Source organism: Idiotropiscis lumnitzeri, chromosome 2 (genome assembly GCF_059441095.1).
Source record: "Idiotropiscis lumnitzeri isolate Australia: NSW breed Sydney's pygmy pipehorse chromosome 2, RoL_Ilum_1.0, whole genome shotgun sequence".
In the NCBI taxonomy this organism is placed as follows: domain Eukaryota; kingdom Metazoa; phylum Chordata; class Actinopteri; order Syngnathiformes; family Syngnathidae; genus Idiotropiscis; species Idiotropiscis lumnitzeri.
In genome coordinates, this window is record NC_142392.1 from 2730535 (window position 1) to 2748050 (window position 17516).

General features: G+C 48.5%; 2 protein-coding genes across 3 annotated transcripts; one reads left to right on the forward strand and one right to left on the reverse strand.

Annotated features, from left to right (window-relative positions):
- Window positions 1–22: 22 nt before the first annotated feature.
- fgd6 (FYVE, RhoGEF and PH domain containing 6) lies at window positions 23–10745 on the reverse strand. Its single transcript, XM_088287860.1, has 21 exons — window positions 10348–10745; window positions 7316–9062; window positions 6007–6124; window positions 5142–5209; window positions 5020–5050; window positions 4189–4340; window positions 3959–4115; window positions 3782–3869; window positions 3439–3489; window positions 3310–3368; window positions 3166–3237; window positions 3026–3094; window positions 2860–2943; window positions 2711–2790; window positions 2488–2590; window positions 2274–2417; window positions 2083–2185; window positions 1497–1591; window positions 1288–1416; window positions 1071–1219; window positions 23–1001 (listed from the first exon to the last, which is right to left on the reverse strand). Exons 1-21 carry the CDS (start codon window positions 10355–10357, stop codon window positions 959–961), a joined length of 3552 nt encoding a protein of 1183 aa, XP_088143986.1. The 5' UTR covers window positions 10358–10745; the 3' UTR covers window positions 23–958.
- Window positions 9789–16875, forward strand: vezt (vezatin, adherens junctions transmembrane protein). Of its 2 annotated transcripts, XM_088287861.1 has the most exons (13): window positions 9789–9879; window positions 11051–11139; window positions 11758–11877; window positions 12866–12955; window positions 13021–13199; window positions 13295–13567; window positions 14083–14244; window positions 14378–14525; window positions 14614–14975; window positions 15038–15231; window positions 15297–15403; window positions 15501–15708; window positions 15837–16875. In XM_088287861.1, exons 2-13 carry the CDS (start codon window positions 11104–11106, stop codon window positions 16322–16324), a joined length of 2367 nt encoding a protein of 788 aa, XP_088143987.1. In that variant the 5' UTR covers window positions 9789–9879; window positions 11051–11103; the 3' UTR covers window positions 16325–16875. The 2 variants fall into 2 exon arrangements, with proteins under 2 accessions (XP_088143987.1, XP_088143988.1); XM_088287862.1 differs by lacking the exon at window positions 9789–9879 and having other exon boundaries at window positions 10954–11139; window positions 14095–14244.
- Window positions 16876–17516: the final 641 nt, after the last annotated feature.

Here is a 17516-nt window from a genome sequence, read left to right on the forward strand (position 1 = left end):
ATTAAACACACCAATACAAAACTATATTTCGATATTTTATTACAAACTGTTGCCTGACAGTTTATTATGATTGAATTGTAAGAGACTCTACCTCCCACACAGTTGATATAGTATATCAAATAGAAAATAGTCACTGGTAATGTACAATCACAAGCAAAGACATGCTTCCTAGACGTTAAAGTTAAAATCAGGAAGACGAAAAGGAATCAAGACTCACAATGACAACATGGAGCAAAACGTTGAGGATGAAACAAGGTTTAGTGAAAAAGAAAAAAAACCCCATACAATTCTGCCAAAAGGAGTCAAGGGTGACAGAAAATATTTTTTTGATTGCTTCACCAGTAAAAGTACAGCAATAAATTTTTTTTAAAGAATTTTTTTTAATTTTTTTTAAGTATTTTATTTCAACAGACCCTAAGAAATAGTGGTCTGCTTCTTCATACATCATAAATATCAGCTCTAGGCTGCTGTATAAAAATGTCAATGTCCCTCTGTTAACTCCACAATATTGCTCACGGGTCACTTCTAAGGCGGCAGAGTTGACATTGTGAAGACTATGAAAACTAGATTCAACGATTTACTTCCAGTTCTGTCCAGGACACTCTTAGACTCACAATCTATGGCAGTTACTTGGAATATTAAAATAGAAGAACGACTTCTCTGAACCGGAAAGATCAAGACCAGCAACTTCCTGTTACTGACTGTAAAACACTGCCTGTACTTGTAATTAATTATGTGTCAGTCAACCTGCTTGAATTTCACATCACATAGTTTTCCTTTATTTCCTTCAACGACAATCCCTTCGAGGGCTTTCATGGTTGGAAAACTGTCCACTTCCACGCACATTCTTTGACATTCGAGCCACAATTGTAGCATTAGAAACGAAGAATAAAAAGCACCCCGATCTTTTCAAAACGGGGAAGCAGCATGCCTTCCTTGTTTGTCCGTCTACTGGTCGTCACTGCTCGAGGATCATGGCCTCCTGAAAAGCTTCAATCCACCTAAAAAGAGAACGACGACAAGGTCAGAAAACGTGATTCACACCAAACGTGCGCGTTTTTTTTTTTTACCTCTGTGCGGTGGGGATGTCATCGGCTTTGAAGATGTAGAAGAGCGTGTTTTTATGGTACAGCTTGAACTGCAGCTTTTGCGCTGGCCCGTTCTTTTCCTCCCGCAAGAAGAAGCCGAGCAGCGGCTGGCTCTCCAGCGCCGCCACATCCTGCCGGGAGAACAAAAACAAAGTGGAGTAGATGGCAACAGAAGTGCAAACAAGACGGCGGCGTTTACCTCGCTGGCGGCGTACGTGTACAACACTTTGTTTTTGATGACAAACCACAGCCGCTTCCACTGCTTCTTGTTGCCCTTGGACCTGTTCAAGTAGCCGCTCATGGAGGAGTTTTCCGTGTTGGCCGACACCTGGGAGGAGAGCCGAGCGGGTCAGGCCACTGCGACGACGCTTCTCATCTCATCTCACCTCTCACTCGCTCGCTACTCGCCTCTTTTAATGCGGCCGGAATCTTTTTTTGTTTCCTGGTGAAAGAGAACGCTCCGGATTTGATGGGAGACACAGACGACGAGGCGCAGCGGTCACCTGCAAATAATTAAATGACATCAACGGCCACAAGTAAGTTGTAGTTTTCCATGCTAGTTTTTCAATATTTTTATGCTTTTATCGGAAAGTGAATTGCATTATATTTTATTAATTTTCTTTCTTTCTTTAAGGAAGGAAAACAAATGTAAATCTTGATCGTTTTACTTAACGCTTTGGCAACTGGCTGAACAATGTTTGTTGTTATATAGTGGAAAATAAAAATATAACTTTTATATAGTTTTTTTTGTACTGTTACTTTGTTTTAATCTAAATAATGCAGGATAGCATGTTTAAATTGGTAAACCATAAATAGTTGTTTAACTGTAATATTTTTCACCTTTGCTCTTACAGAGTTTTCATGTGAAGCATTTTTCAATGTGGAACACGACCAATTGTGTGAACAAAATTCACAAAAGTGAACTGTAAAGGGGAAAAAAAGAAACAACCCAGCATCCGCTCTTGCTTTTTGTGGCTTCTAGACATGTACTCACTGTTCTCCTGCAGTTTGGCAAAGCAGTGGTCACACACGCGCGCCGGCTGGTTCTTCAAGTACTCCAGGTAGTACTTGTTGGCCGAGCAGGCCTGGCACACCACCTGTCGGAATACAAGACTGAAGACCGTCAGGAGGAGGAGGAGGAGGTGTTGCGCAGATGAGGTCGTAAGGTTCGGGAATGTTGGGCACCTTCCCGCAGGCGCGGCAGTGATGGCGCCGCCAGGTGAGGGTGAACTCGCAGGTGCAGATCATGCACATGGTGGCCCTCAGGTCGGGGATCCAGATGGGAGCCTTGGATCCGAGGGGGGCGCCGCTGTCCAGCACGCCGTCGGCCTGCGCGGACGAGCAGAAAGTGAGTTGGGTGGGGCTTTGAAAACGTCAGCGGGCAAAACGAGAGCGTCACCTCCTCCTGACTGCGACTTGATATGAAGCTGATCTTCTTCTTGGCGTGGTCGTCGATGGCTTTGGCGATGGCCTCCAGCCACTCGTCTCGCTCTGTGGCCGAACTGGAAGCAGAAAAGCAAGTCAGCTGCCTCAACAACAATCACATACACAATAGTTCTGAAACTTTTTTTTTTTCAAATCATGATGTAGCTCAGCTCTTATCAATTTGCTTTATGTCCAACCTTGCAGACAGGATAAAAGAGCGCTCCACGCTCTCGATGTTCAGCTCGTTCTGGTAGGCCTCCTGGCTGGGCTTGCTCACCTGTCGGAAGGCGCACGGCGTCACGAGTCACAATTGCAAGCGACGGCACGTCACCGTTTGTCGCCTCACCTTCATGCCAGCGAGGGAGAGCACGCAGTTGAGTTTGTACTGGGCCGACTGGACGGGAGTGGTGTACATGAGCGCGTCGTTGAACTGGTCGGGTAAAAAAAAACAAAAAAAATGACAAAGTTGAGAAGGAAAAAGTTGCGGTAGACAAAATGACATCGTGGCTTACCAAGAAGAACATCCGTGGCTGCATGACCTTCCGGGAGAGCTTCATGAGCGTTCCCTCCTTCAGGAAGACCTGCGGGAACCCGTCGCACGTGAACTCTCGTCGCCTTGGAGGATTGTGGACATCACGACGGAGGCGCTTACCCTGCCTGGCTGGACGATCTCTTGGTGGCCGTTTAGACTGTACTGGATCTGCATCAGCTTCTGAAAGTTGTCCTAGAAAAAAAAAAATCAACGACAAAGATGCAAAGGGAAACTTGAAAAGTGAGGAGTGAAATGATGTCTCACCCCTTGTTTCATGATGTCATTGGCGTGGTTGGCGACTTCCTTCACGATGCTGAGGGCCGCTGCACGGATGAAAACAATTTTAAAGACGCATTCCTCCTGGAGCTTGCCTCATGGCGGGCTCCGTCTCACCTTCTGTGTTCTTGTAGTCCTCAGAGTCCCGAGGCAGGTTCTTTAAATAATCTAAAAAAAGAACAAGATGACATTCTTGTTGTTGACCACTAGAGGGAAACATAGGACGGAATCAACTCAAAGTAGGTGAAAGATCAGGGCTTGGCAACTTTTTGTGCTTAAGGGCCACAACTGGTTTGAAAAAGTGACAGATGGGCAATACGTAATATGTTTGTTTCTGTATCTTGGTGAAGCTCAAATGCTGATGGGTCAATGTGAGCCACTGCAATTATTTTGAAATATTTGTTGATGTAAATTCAAAAACCTTGCAATGGTAGAAAGAATGAAGTGGATGAGTAGCCACCTGTGAGCAGCAGCTGGTACTGAGGGATCCGCTGGACAGGCTTCAGCAGGTAGTGCTTGAGGGCAAGGCTGGCACATCTGGCACTCATCTGCACCCAAACAACAAGCGCCACGATCAGCCCGATGGAAACGCTTCACTGATTGTCATCGGGAGGGGGAGACAAAAAAGTCTCATTACCTCAAACTCTCGCACCACGGCGGCAAAGGGGGGATTTTTCCTGCACTGCTCGTCCAAAAGCGCCACGTTGTTATCGAACTGGCGGATGTACGTTGAGTACATCTTCAGGTATGGGCCCTTCTGGACAAAGATGTCCGCCAGGCGCTGGTGCTCGCTCCTGCGGACGCACAAAGCGAGGGTCGTAAACGGTCACGCGAGGAGCGTAAATTCCAGTGGGAGCAAGCACGTACCAGTGCGCCACCCTCTCCTCCAGCTCTCTCAGAAGGTCCTTGTTGAGCTGGTAGAGCTGAGGCAGGTAGTAGAGGACCTGGCTGAGGACACGCTCGTCCACCACCGGCTTGCCGTTCTGACGCGTTGCCTTGGCGACGGCATCCCTAAAGTCCTGAGGCAGAAAACAAACTCTCAGTTGCACACGTACGCACGCGACACACCCACACACAGTTGAGTCAGCGCCCTTGGCCAGGCCGTGTGCCAACCCACACATCCACCTGGAAGGAAGCAGCGAGGACACGGTCACACGCGCACTGACTAAATGTTTCACTTTTCACCAATCAGACGCACTTACATGCTTCTAACCTCGAAATTTCAATATTTGTTCCAAGAAATTGAATTTGCTTTGTATTTTTTTAAACAAAGTCATGTTATTTGTTGAATATTGATTAGGTTAAGTCAACCCAGGTCGCAAATTCAAAGTCCGCCACTTACGGCGTGCTTCTAATTGTCCACCATGTGATCATCTTATTACCGAATCGTATTGCTTTGTCGACGCACCCACGCATGCACACACAGGGATTTTGGCCAGAAACTTCAAAACCATTCAAGTCGCACGTCAGCTGGACGGCTCGCCACAAGAATGTGCACAGCATAGGGCCGCACTCACACGCCAAGAATTCTATCGGTGTGTGCGTGGAGGTCAGCTCAGTGGCAGGAGGAAGCAGCTGCTGCGTCCGCGGGCAGAAAAGAATGCGAGTTGACCCGGTTTCTTGGACAGAAAAACGAACCCCCCCCACCACCATCACCACAACCAGTTCCCTACCACAGGATGGTCATGTGACACTTACGATGTGAAGAAGCTTGAGGACATCCACGAACCTGCAGAGGGCACAAGAAAGGGTTCTTTTGTCACATGATGCTGTTGGACCAATCCAACTGACAGTTCGTCACCATCGTTGTCGCTACTCACACTTTCTCCGAGCTCATGATCTCCTGAGCGATGTGCGCCACCTTCTTGCGCTTGGTCTCGTCCTCCAGCTGCAAAAGAGAAAGATAGCGAGCACATGTCTGATCGGACGCCATTTAGTGATGGCTGACGTCACAGTCAAGTTGCTGCGAGCTATTTGTGAACATGTTATCTCCATGTGTCAGCAGCGGCGATGGGAAGCAAAGCACTTGGCGGCATCACGGGTGCTTGTTGTGCTCGCAGACATGACGGTGACGGATGTGCAACGCGTGGTTCTCAAGGTTGGCCAAGCATTTGTGCTCAAGGGCCATGTTTGTTTGTTTTTTAAATGGTTGAAAAGGCCAACAGGGACACGAAGTAAAATTGCTTATTAAAATAAGCAATTCTCATTAAGTCTTTGTACTATTCATTTAATTTAAAATGCTTACCAGTTTTAGTATTTACAGAAAATAAATGTAGCAAGATTTAAGAATTAAAATGTTTCGTCTTTAGTCAGTATTTACAATGAATAAATTAAACAATTATTTAATCGCGTCAGTAAAGAAATTGCAGCGTATGAAAAATTGTAAATCATATTATTTTTATTAGAGATGTCCTGATCACATTTTTTATCTGACAATACCGAGTCCCGATCAATACCTTTGCATCACTGCTTGTAAATGGAAATTGTTTACTTTCCTAATATTTGTTATTATTGACCATTAAAAAAAGATATTTTATGAAAAAAAAAATTGAAAAACTGAAAATTGTGGCGTGTGTACAGGAAGTCCCACGTAAACAAGGAGTTCCTAGTAAATCCTGTCGTGTGTCCCTCCCCCGCTTGAAAGCATCCAAACGACAACGTGCACTTTTCGGGACGTCCCGTCACCTGTCTGTCCACCTCGTCCACGTGCTCCTTGCTGGACGACGAGCTGTTGTCCTCCTCGTCCCAACTGCGGGCCTCCTCGTCTTCCTCCTCCGAGTGGACGTCCCTCCTCGGCCAGTCGCTGCACAAGGCAAACGAGCAGAATTAGTTTGGCAAACAGCAATGCTGTCAAAAAACACTCGTTAGGCATCGTGCGATTAGAGTTTGTTAACAATTGCGACTCCGTGAAGGCGGCGGAGCGAATGCAAGCACAGACACGTGTCGGCCTCCAATGTTTGCATGTGCTTCGGCTCAACCTGAAGTGTCCTCGGCTTTGAAAGAATACAAAAAGAAAAGAAACAAAAAAGCAATAGTCCCGGAAATATAGTCCCAACCAAATAAACGGAAAAAAAATAAATAAAAAAAAATTCTCTAAATGGTGTTTCCTCCCAGATGGTTTTTAAAATGCAATGTGTTGCTCCTCTGCTCCCCATTAAATATTTAGCAGCACGCAAACAAAAAGCTAAGAGCTCACATTTTCTCTTCAAGTCAAAGAGCAGAGAGAGAAGAAAAAAAGTGAGTGTTGAGGTTACGAGAAGGCTAAACACAGAGCGAGGAAGGCCAGCCTGAGGAGGAGGAGGAAGAGGAGGCTGGTGGTTGCTGCACATTTATTTTCCAACTTCTGGAGAGCTGTGTGGCGTTTTTTTTTGTGCGACGCTCAGACATTTCCTGCCCGGCACGCTGAAAATAACCCACAGGAAGAGCACGGGGCCGACCTGCAGCATGTCAACGCGCCGCCATGGTTTGACGCGCTGCTGACTCGTGCTGATGTCACCTGGAGAGCACCGACCACCTGGACTGGGATGTACAGCGGGCCTCCCTTATGCTCGTGTTACCTCCGCCAAGGAATTTGTGAGCAGAGTGACTCAAATATGACAAGTCATTTCCTGAAAATTATGTGGAGGGCTCAAGGAAAAAAAAAAAACACTGATTTACAATCTACACGCATGCAAATGCATGACAGTGAAATTGGAGTTCTAATAATAAAAACAACAATAATGAATATTATGTCATTATATATTTCTATTTTGGTGCAACAGTGGCAACAACTCCCTTGTGTCTTTCAACGTGCTTGGCTATAAAGATGATTCGGATTCTGAGAATATGGCTAAGATTTCACACTAAGTCAATTTTGGAGTAAATTGAGAAGAGGTCATCATCACTCATTAATATTTGTTCTGACATTTTGATTCGGTGGTGTCGTGTGGCATTTTTCAGATGTAAAATATGTGCCTCATCTCAGTTAAGGACAGGAAACTGGACTAAATCCTACCTGTCGCAATGATCTTCCTGGAGCCCGTGGTAGGGATCCTGCGTCTCGTAGACGTCCGAGTCGTCGCCGTCCTGCGACCAGCCCAGCCTGCCGCCGTGGAAGGGCAGGTTCATGTACTCGGGGATCTCCTCGTACAGAGGGACGTTCTCGTACTCCACGCTCCCGTCGTCGTCGTCGCCGCCGAAGCTGACCTCGCCGATGCAGCTGTTGGGCCGCTCCGTCCGCTTGGACTCGGCATTGCTGCAGTCAAGCGAGTGGCCTCCCTTGGCCAGCAGCTTGGGCAGCATCTTGACAGACATGCGCAGCTCCAGAAGCTTCCGGAAGGAGAGGCTCCGCTTGTTGGGGTCCACGCGGGTGGCCAAGTCAGCGGCAGAGAAGGACTGCGCCCGCTGCTTGCCCCCCAGCGTGGGCGCTCGACTTTTGGGCGGCACGCTGCTCCTGGTGGGAATCTGGCGGCTGAAGAAGGTCATGCAGGGCCGAGAAAAGCGCCAGGAAGGTTTCTCCTGGGGGGGTGCGGGCAGCTGCCTCATGGGGCCGTACGGAGGCGCTGGGGGGCAGACGGAAGGCGGGGGCGGATGGGGCAGGCTGTGCCTCTGAGGTTTCCGGGGCGGCGGCCTCATCGGTTGCTGGTCCTCGGCCGAGAATGCCCTCCTGGCGTGCAGCAGGGGCGGCGGGCAGCCCAGTTTGATCTGCTTGGGGAGGCTGTGAGTGACGGGGTAGCGCTTGAAATCGCCGTAGCCGTCTTCCTCTTCCTCGCCGCCGTACTTCTCGCCCTCTTTCTCGTCCGCCGGGTGAGGCTGCGAGAGCAGGCTCAGCGAGTGGGAGGTGTTCTTGTTCAATCTTGGAGCGGCATGCCGCGTTCTGTGAAGGCGAGGGGAGAGCGAGGTCTGGCGGGGAGGTGGCACGGGAGCGTCCGGCTCATCTCCTTCTCGAGGAACCGAGTCGTCCTCTGTCGGATCGGCCGCCTCCTGAGGATCCTGAGCTGCGCCCTCCACGCCGTCCTGCCTCACCAGGGTGGGCTTCTTGTGCTTGCGAGGATGCGGGACGGGGAGGGGCTTACTTGGGGGCGCGGGGACAGAGGAGTCGCTGTCAAAATGAACACTGGATTCTAGCTGCTCCAGATGTTCCGCAGGTGGAGAGGAGGCGGTGATGCTGCCTGCAACATCACAGCTGATGTCCACGGGCCCCTCGGTTACATCAGCCTCAGTCCGGTTCCCCTCTTTGCCCACCCTGTCCAAGTGTCTCTGTCTCTGAGGCTTGTCCCGTGGCCTTTTGCTCACCTCCGTTCCCTCGCACAAACATTCCTCCCGTCCTGTCGGCGTTCCTTTGTGAATCCCGTTCTTCAGCTCGTCCGTGTCGTGCACACCGTTCCCCACACGGCGGCACTGGCAGCAGTCCTGCAGCCCGCAGGCGCATGTGGGAATGATGTAGTCCGATTCCCGCTCCGATAAAATCCCATTTTTGGTGTTGAGCAACGAAAGGCTGTCCTCGAGAAGATCCTGCTCAGGAGATAAGATAAGGTGGGCTTTGAGGGGCACCGAAGAGGTGGGGGGAGAAAGGCCTGTGGATTTGGGGATGCAAGGCTTAGGGGCCAGGGCCGGCTTTGTCTTCTTGAGAGTGGCGGGGGAAGGCTGGGAGGAAACGGGGGATGTGGTGAGCAGGCCCGGTTTGGGGGCGATGGGCGGGGGTGAGGGTTTGGCCACGGCGGGAAGTTTAGGTTTGGGAGCTAATGGAGGCTTCTTCACACCTGCATGCACACAACAGAAGACAGGAGTCAAAACATGCACACGTTAACGCATTATACTTCCTTCCTTCCTCAAATACCAGCTGAGACAGCTGCGAGATGGAGTTACAGGCAAGGTTAAACAGTCACTCCCCGGTTCAAGGGGGAGTAATTTGGGAAATACACCATGCATCACGATTTGAACGGAAGAGCTGGGAGTATCGACTGACTCACTGGAGCAGAAACCTGTGGCAAAATTCCACTCAGAACCATCCTAAAGCTAAATAGTTATGTTATACAAACATATGCACAAAAAAAGAAAAACTATTCCAGTAAAAAAGTTGCCAACAGGAAGACACTTTCTATGCATCCTGCAGTGATGTTGGTCAATGACCACAAACTGACAGAAAATATTGAACTCAAAATATGGCTGATTCTGACACATACTTTACAATACAATACAACTTTATTTAAATAGCGCATTTTACAACAGCTGGAGCTGTATTTTATTATAATAAACATGCTATGCATAGAAAATTAATGTTTGACGGTGTACTCTCAGCCCTATTAACATATCCAAGTGGTTAAAGGATAGAATGCAGTTATAACTATCTCTCTTTCCATTATTAACTCAGTTTGCATGCACCAAGAAGCGATTGAAAAACATGTTTGTTCGTGGTGTTAAATAAATGTAACCGAAATGCAAAGTACTACAAGCCGAAATCCTCCAGCTGTGACGACGATGCCGTCAAAGCCCCGCAAGTACTTTACACGACAACCGACGAGCGAGAGGACCCAATTTTGGCTGATTTCTAAACGGAGTTTGGCAATCAAGCGTCAGGTAACGCGAACTATCAAAACAAACACAAAACTATTTTTAAATGACGCAAAATAGCAAAGTGAGGGCTAACATTTATTGAAACAAAGCTTTACATGAAATGTGAACGTCGCATGTTGAATATTTGGACGTATAGCATCCAGAGGAGGACAGATGTTTAAAAGACAAAGGAGTTTTGACCATCGCCAGCTGCAAGTGAGCCACTTAAAACGGAAAGCGACTTTTATTGTACTATTATTTTCAGAAACGGAGGCCATTTGAAGAACTCCCAAAACGACGTCTAGTGTGTCCTATTGTACTATTTATGTGGAGGCGTTTTTTTCGGGAAAGGCTGTAATTAAGCCGCAAAAAAAACGGTGGATCGTAACTTTAAACAACTGTTTTCCAAGACGTTGCATTTACGATGAGCATTTTACCTAAAAGTAGAGAGAGATGTTGCAAATATGCAGTTTGCCACCGCAAGAAACAAACCTGTGCTCATGACTCCCGACTTGTTGCTGCTGCTTTCTCCATGAGGAACGTAAATTCACTTTCAATGGAAGCACGACAAGGTCTTGCTTTTTTCTTGCCTCCACAGCATTGTCACCAGGAAATCCACAACGGGGAGCAAAAAGGACCGTAACCTTTTCTCCTTATCCCGCTCGCACATCCACAGATAACGACTTTATCCTTGTTGCTTTTGCCATTTTCCCCAGTTTTTCGGCTTCAGCGAAGTTTGTCGGTTGTCAAGCTAGAAGCACCGTGAACAAACGACTTCCTGTTGTGGATACAGAGTTATTTCCGAGTGTAAACGACCTAGTGTTTGGCGCATTGGCGCGTAAAAAAAGACCAATGTATGAATTATAACTAGTATGCAAGTCAGATTTAAGTTCCATTGATTGACTTTGCCACGGTTATTCTCGTGTTTGTTATAAGAAGTTTTGTTTTATTGTGAAGTAGTATCCTCTTTATTTCCGACTCGTTTTACATTTTCTCGCCTGACTTTTCTAACGGTTGGGCCTGTGCTTCTCGTGGCCACAAGGGGCACTGTAGGCCAGGCTTCCACTGTGATTTCTTGTGAGGAAGAAGCGCGAGCACGTACGCGTAGACGGGAATTGTAGTTTTTCTGTTTAGCAAACCGGCTAAACTCCCAACTGTCTCTCTCTCTCGCTCGCACGCAACTCTGCCCGTGCAGTCGCCCACGAAGCTCTGCTTGCAGAGCGACCCGCGCGTCGATGGACGAGCGCCATGACGGAGGAGTTTGACGAAGATGTCGTGTTTGAGGTTCGTATCGCGTGTGTCACTTGTTAGCCTCTGCTTTGTCATGCTGCTGCTGCAATAGACACTTGCTGACAGCTTCGCTTGAGAAACACAAAAAGAGATGTTAGTTGCTTTTTAAAAGTGCAAAATAAATTGTGCTACTTAGCTGTTTTTATGTTAGCTGTGCTTTTCATAAACTGGAGCAAGTTTGGGGACACTTATTGATTGCAGTAGGTGGGGCGGGGGTGACCAGACAAACGCAACCAATGTGTCGTTTTTGATGTAATAACACACTTACACACACGCACACACAAAACTGGAATGCGACAAAATGAGCTCGGTGTAACTATGGAAGTAAGTATTATCCTGAGATCATGTATGTGATGGTAATTACACAGATGCTCCCATGGTGCATCTGGTAAGTGTCCAGTAATGCAATGATGCTGACAACAAGCAGGTCAGACATCTTTCAGGGATGGGGAAAAGAGGAGGAGGATTATGACGTCCATTTTCTAGTGTTTGGACACAATCCGGACGTGTACGTGCATGCTGAGTAGATGGATGGAAGCGGCTTTGATGTCAAATGGTTCAACAGGTCAGTGTAAAACGGGAAGCACTCTGACCTCAGCGTTTGCTTTGCAGAACTCGCCGCTTTTCCGCTACCTGCACAACTTAGGTCACACGGACTTCGAGGCATGTCCGACGGCGGCGAGGGACCGAGACAGCGATCTGGGATCTCGAGATGTTCCCCGTAATGCCCAGGTGAGTCTTTCAGATAAACCCTGATCTGAATCAGCAATGTCAATTCCTTCAAGCTCCTTTTCTGGTACCTGCTCATCACTGCTTTAGAATCATTCACGGTACCTGTACAAAAAAAAAGTTAATTTAAAAAGTGTGTAGCTACCCTGGTATATTTTATGAGCCAATCCATCTAGGAGTATTTATTGTCAAGATATTGAATGTATTGGTAGCTGTGAAGCTCTCACGTTGGTGGAACTTTCCATTTGTGTCACACTTCCTCTGTCCTGCTCAGGAAAGGAAGTCTTTGGTCAGCATGTCACTTCCCGGATGTCAGAGAAAGCCAGAGTGAGCCGGGAATGTCGCCCCTACTTTCGCTTTTGCTAAAATGTCTTGTGTCCCCTTGCTCACTAATGATGTAATTATGGGACTAATCTGTTAACGACGGATGTATCGCGACCGTGGTGTTAAATCCTGCTAAGCGTTTGCAAGCGGAACAAATTGCCACATTTGTGCAGTGTGCAGGAATTCTGTGCACTTCTACTTCCTGCACTTACCCAATTGGTAATCAATACAACACCCTCGTCGCCCTCGGGAAATGGGTCGGTCCCTGGATGGGCCAGACGGGGTCGGTGACGCTGACAGAGGGAGAATTACAAACTGAAAAAAAGCGCAAGAAAGAATTAGAAAGAGGAGATTTTTCTACCGCTTGTGAAATTGTATAAATTTGGAAGGCAATTTTTGCAATGTTGCCCCTTTTTCATCCCGCAAGAACACCAACAGATATTTCTATTATGATTTTTTTTTTTGTTAAATTTACTTATTAATATTATTATATTATGTTTTTCGTATAAGTTTTAATCTCCCAAAAAATTCAAACCTTACTCACATATTATTTTGACTTTATAGTCGTAATATTATGACTTTGGGTCTCGTAAAAAATATGAATTTCTTCAGCAAAAGCTGCATGTTTTTGATCTTGGCTCAAAATGTTTTTTTTGAATGCGTGTAGGGGGGAGTCATGGAGACCTTGGCTGAAGCCTTCAGGAGATGGAACCCACTTCAGAAGGCGGCCTCCTCTCAGACACTGGAGCAGCAGCTGGTGGGTCCAACTTGAAAAAGCAACATCAGCACGCCTGCCTCGCCAACCTCCTCCCTCGTTCGCAGGATGGCATGCTGGGCGAGTATTCTGTGCGCTGCATCCTGGACCAGGACGTGCTGCTGCAGGAGGATGTGGAGCTGGTCGAGGTGCTGGACCCCAGCCTGCTGACGCTCTGCTCATCGGCCGATCGCACCGGCGCCGTCGCACTTCCCCGACCCCGCGTCTTCGCCACGCCCTCATCGTGGTACGCTAACACCCTGCGTAGTCCGCAATTCATGATTGCAATTTATTTTGAAGGTCATTGATCATCATCTTGTGTGTTGATTTACCTCCACTTAGGGACTTGGCGGGTCTGGTGGGCCTTGTGGCAGTTGTGCTGGGTCTGTGGTCGGCATCCGGCGGCACGTGGTCGCTGGCGGCCGCCCCCTTGCTCCTGGGCACGCTGTGCTGGGCGGCGGTTCTGTTGAGGCGGGGCGGCGCCCAGCGGGCCATCCACGCCCGGGCGTCGCAGCTGCGCACGCTGGTCCACAACAGCAAGACGCTGACGGGGATGTCCCGCAAGGCTCTGCGGCTGGTGCAGGAGACGGAAGTCATCTCGCGAGGTTTCACCCTGTAAGGTTGCTTGATTGTCCCGTCCAATTGGTGGAGTTGTTGTCGACGTCATTTGTGCCTGATCGCTGCATGTCGGACCCAAACCTGCATGCTTCCTTACGGAAACAAATACTTAGCTTTAGGATTCCTCCCAAACATCCTTCCCCCACATGATTCATGAGTCCCCTTCACACTGGTTTTACGCCAAAATTTATTGTGCCTGTTACATACGACCCAGCGATCGATGCTTCCTTCAATCAGCTATTTAGATCAATAACAGGTTTGTGCTAGCTGAGGGGTGGACAAATATTACACAAAAACCCTGTAACATATCAAATTTGCGGTTAGACTTCAATTCACGACCTTTGAAGCAAAACGGCAAAAAGCAAACTCAAACGGATTGTGTGAAAGGGGCTAATTTGCTTCATTTTGTTCCGTGTTGTGATTGGTCTTTCTGTGTTGTTTGTTTTATATGTGTGTCCGCCTCTTACCAAGTCGGGACGTCTCCACAGTTGTATCACATTTCACTTGTCAAGTTTGCTCGACAGGGTGAGTGCGGTTGGCACCTTTAGCAGGGCGGGGCCGGGAGGGTTGGCGGCTCGAGGCCAGCAGCTGATCGGGCTGAGGAAGGCACTCTACCGGGCTCTCCGCTCGGCCTTCAGAGCCTCGCGACGGGCCACCTGCTACATGCTCAAGGAATATCCTTTTTTGTTACACGTGACAAAAATCAATTCACCTCTCCCAATTGAAATAAATCCATGACAGCAAAACAAATTTGATAACAAAGTGAATTCTCTAGTTTGAGTTTTGTTGCCCTTAACGCCTCCCAACGTTCCCGCTGAGCTCGGAGGTGGACAACGTGACCAACTACGTATCGGCGGTGCCTCTGAAGGAGCTGGGCCTGGGCCTGGGAATCGAACACCTGGGCGACGAGCAGGCGCAGGAGCTGACCGACGACTACAGCCTGCCTGCTCTCAAAGTATAGTGGAATTGGAATGCCGTTCAATGTGAATTCATGATTTTTTTTTTGAAGGATTTGTAGACTAAAGGACACTGTCTCCTTCCAGATGTTGTTTCAACTGTGGGTTGGGCAAAACTCTGAGTGTTTCCGCCGATTAGCTCTCCTGATGTCGCCTCGCCGACTAGAAGAGGAACAAAAGGAAGCCGTCCCTCCAAAAGAAAATTCCTCAATGCTCGCTTCCGCGCTGCACATCTCCATCGCCGGCGTGACCGAGCCGCTGCATCACGCGCTGGCCGCTTGCCTCGAGGAGGTGCAACGAAGCTACGACTTCCACCGCCACTTCGAGACGCAGGCCAGGACGTCGGGTTCCGACCGCGGCGCTCGGGTGCGAGAGAAGTGCCGGGAGCTCAATACCCTTCACACGTCCATCCGAAGCCTGCAGCTGCACCTCAAGGCCCTGCTGAGCGAGTAAGACGCACGCCAACGCTCTGCGTGCACCTCCAGGTGACTGAGTGAAACGTGTTCTGTAGGATGATTATCCTGGAGGACGACCTGGAGAAGCTGATGGTGTCCAAGGAGCCCAGCGAGCTGAATCTGGAGGGCTACCGGGACCTGAGCGACAGGCTCAACCAGCTGCAGCCGCACATGCGTGCCAGCGCCGGTTGCTGGGACGACACCGTCGGACAAGTGGAGCGCATGCTGAGGCGGGCCAACGACTGTCCAGGTAGGAAAGAGTCGCATCGGCAAGTTTGATCCGTGGAATCATGCGTGTCCACGCCGTTTCTTCAGCGAACGTTGATGGTCTGGACCCGTGTGGGACCCTCGTGTCCGAGATACCTGATCCTCCTCCGTCCTATCCTTTGATCCTGGATAGAGATCCTGTTCCAGAAGAGCTGGTGAGCGCCATCTTGTTCCAGTTCACTGTCCCACAGGGGTTGAGGTCAGCACAATATTAAAATGGCGCTCCACTGTTATGATGCGCCAATATGACAGGAATTCGAGGCCTACGTGTCAGATTCAGACTCTGACGGCGAAGGGAAGGACTCGTGGTGCGACATGCTGACTCCGGAGGAGCGGGAACGTCAGCGGCGCGAGCGGGAGGAGTCCCGCCGCATGCTGTCCGAGCTCAAGGCGGTGCTGGGTTTCCGCACGTCCGAGGGTGAGAGGATGAAGAGGAAGCAGATGCTCTTCAGTGACCAAGGTCTGGAACATGTCGGCTCTGATTCTGTGTGCCATTCGTTGTTCTCATTTTCAATTGGCAATCAAAAATCTAACGAGGAACTGATCCAAAGCTGGCTTGTATCAGTTGGGTACTTCCTATCGTTGCAGCCGCTCCCATTCGCTGTTCCGACGCCACGACAGATCCATTGGCCATACCTGCCGCCTCAGCAGGACGAGGCGACGACAGAGGAGACGACCTATCGGAGTCCGCGGCAGAAAACGAACGGGAAGGACGGGAAGGAAAAGATGAGCGGGTGAAGCCTGACCCCTCTGAGTTCAGCTGCGGTTTGGAGGCGGATGAAGAGACGACAGGAACTTCGGTGTGCGCCCGAGGAGGCGGCGGCGCGTCAGAGTTGCATCAGTATGACGGCGAGGATGGCGACGAGGAGAACCTGAACGGCTTGGACAGTTTCATCAAGCCCAGAGTTCCCGCTCTCTCCATCATGGACAGACTGAAGGAGATGCACAGCTCGGAATCGCTCAGCTTCAGCTCGGACGTGGCCGCGCAGGTGGCGGCGCGATCGCACTCGCTGGTCAAGATGGTGGAGCAGACGTTTGGAGATGAAGAGGACGGGGAAGAGGAAGAGGAGCACTGATTTCTCAAGCTTGTGGAGCTGTCTCACTATACCGTTTTTTATTGCTCAGGTAGCAGAACCATTCAAACCTGTCAAGTCTCCCGTGACTTCAACACCAATTAAATACTTGTGGAACTGGACTTGTTTGGAAAAAAGTCATTCAATTCTACAGTGGGATCAGAAAAGAATCATGTAGAAATAAATAACATCACAAATAAATAACATCAGGCAATTCTAGGCTAAAGAACATGTGTCTTGTTATGCCATTTTGTTTCTTGAGTGTTGTGGTCAGGTTCCCTGATTCAAAGCTTGACCTTCTTGCGCAGAGGAAGAGGAAGTGAGGATGCTATTTTTACAGTCAGCCCTTTATTTCGGGAGGGAAGCTTGCGCATTCATCATGACATCACCAACATATGTGGACAATTCCTCAAACTGCTTGGATTGCTTGCTCGGAATGCAACACATACAAAAAATGAGAGACAATTACTGGCGGGTCTTTCCTCATCTAGCCCTGCCTTGACCTGCGGGTGAGCTTTTTCCAACATGAAATAAAATACGGTTCCAAAAAAGCATCGGGTGAATGTAGTTATTCATAAAACTGTTTGCAGCTCATGTTTCCTGGGCTGCAAAAATGGGGTGTCCAAAGAACAGGTTTGGTGGGTCACTTGATATGTTTTGAAGGGTTGTACATTTGACCAACAGCTGTGCCTTCCCCACTAATCCATCCCTGACTTTTAGTTATTAGTCACAGAAACCTGATAAAGGTAGATTTAAGCAACTTTCACATTAAACACACATGATCATTAATACCTTCAGCTCAACTTCTGACTTTAAAATTTTAGATTTGGGTCACGGACAAAAGGTATGTCCAGTACACTGAGCGTGTTTAATTTACTCTTATATTTCCTTATTCAGCATTAAATTCGGGTCTATTTTGTTGAACACAAAGCTACAACTGTTGTATAAATGGCAGCAGAACAATTGGATCAAACGCACCATCTCCCCCACTGGTTTGGAATCACACAAAATGTTGTAAAATCGCCCCTGCGTTTGCAATGGCGTGACAATTTGTAGATTACCATCAACTAAAAACGTAACATAGCCACGATTCTATTCATTTACTTTCCAGCAAAGTGCATCTTTGCCACCTAGCGGCTGCAAGCGTCATTGGCCAACGTTGCATCAACGAGTCGTCAAAATGACGAACTTCACT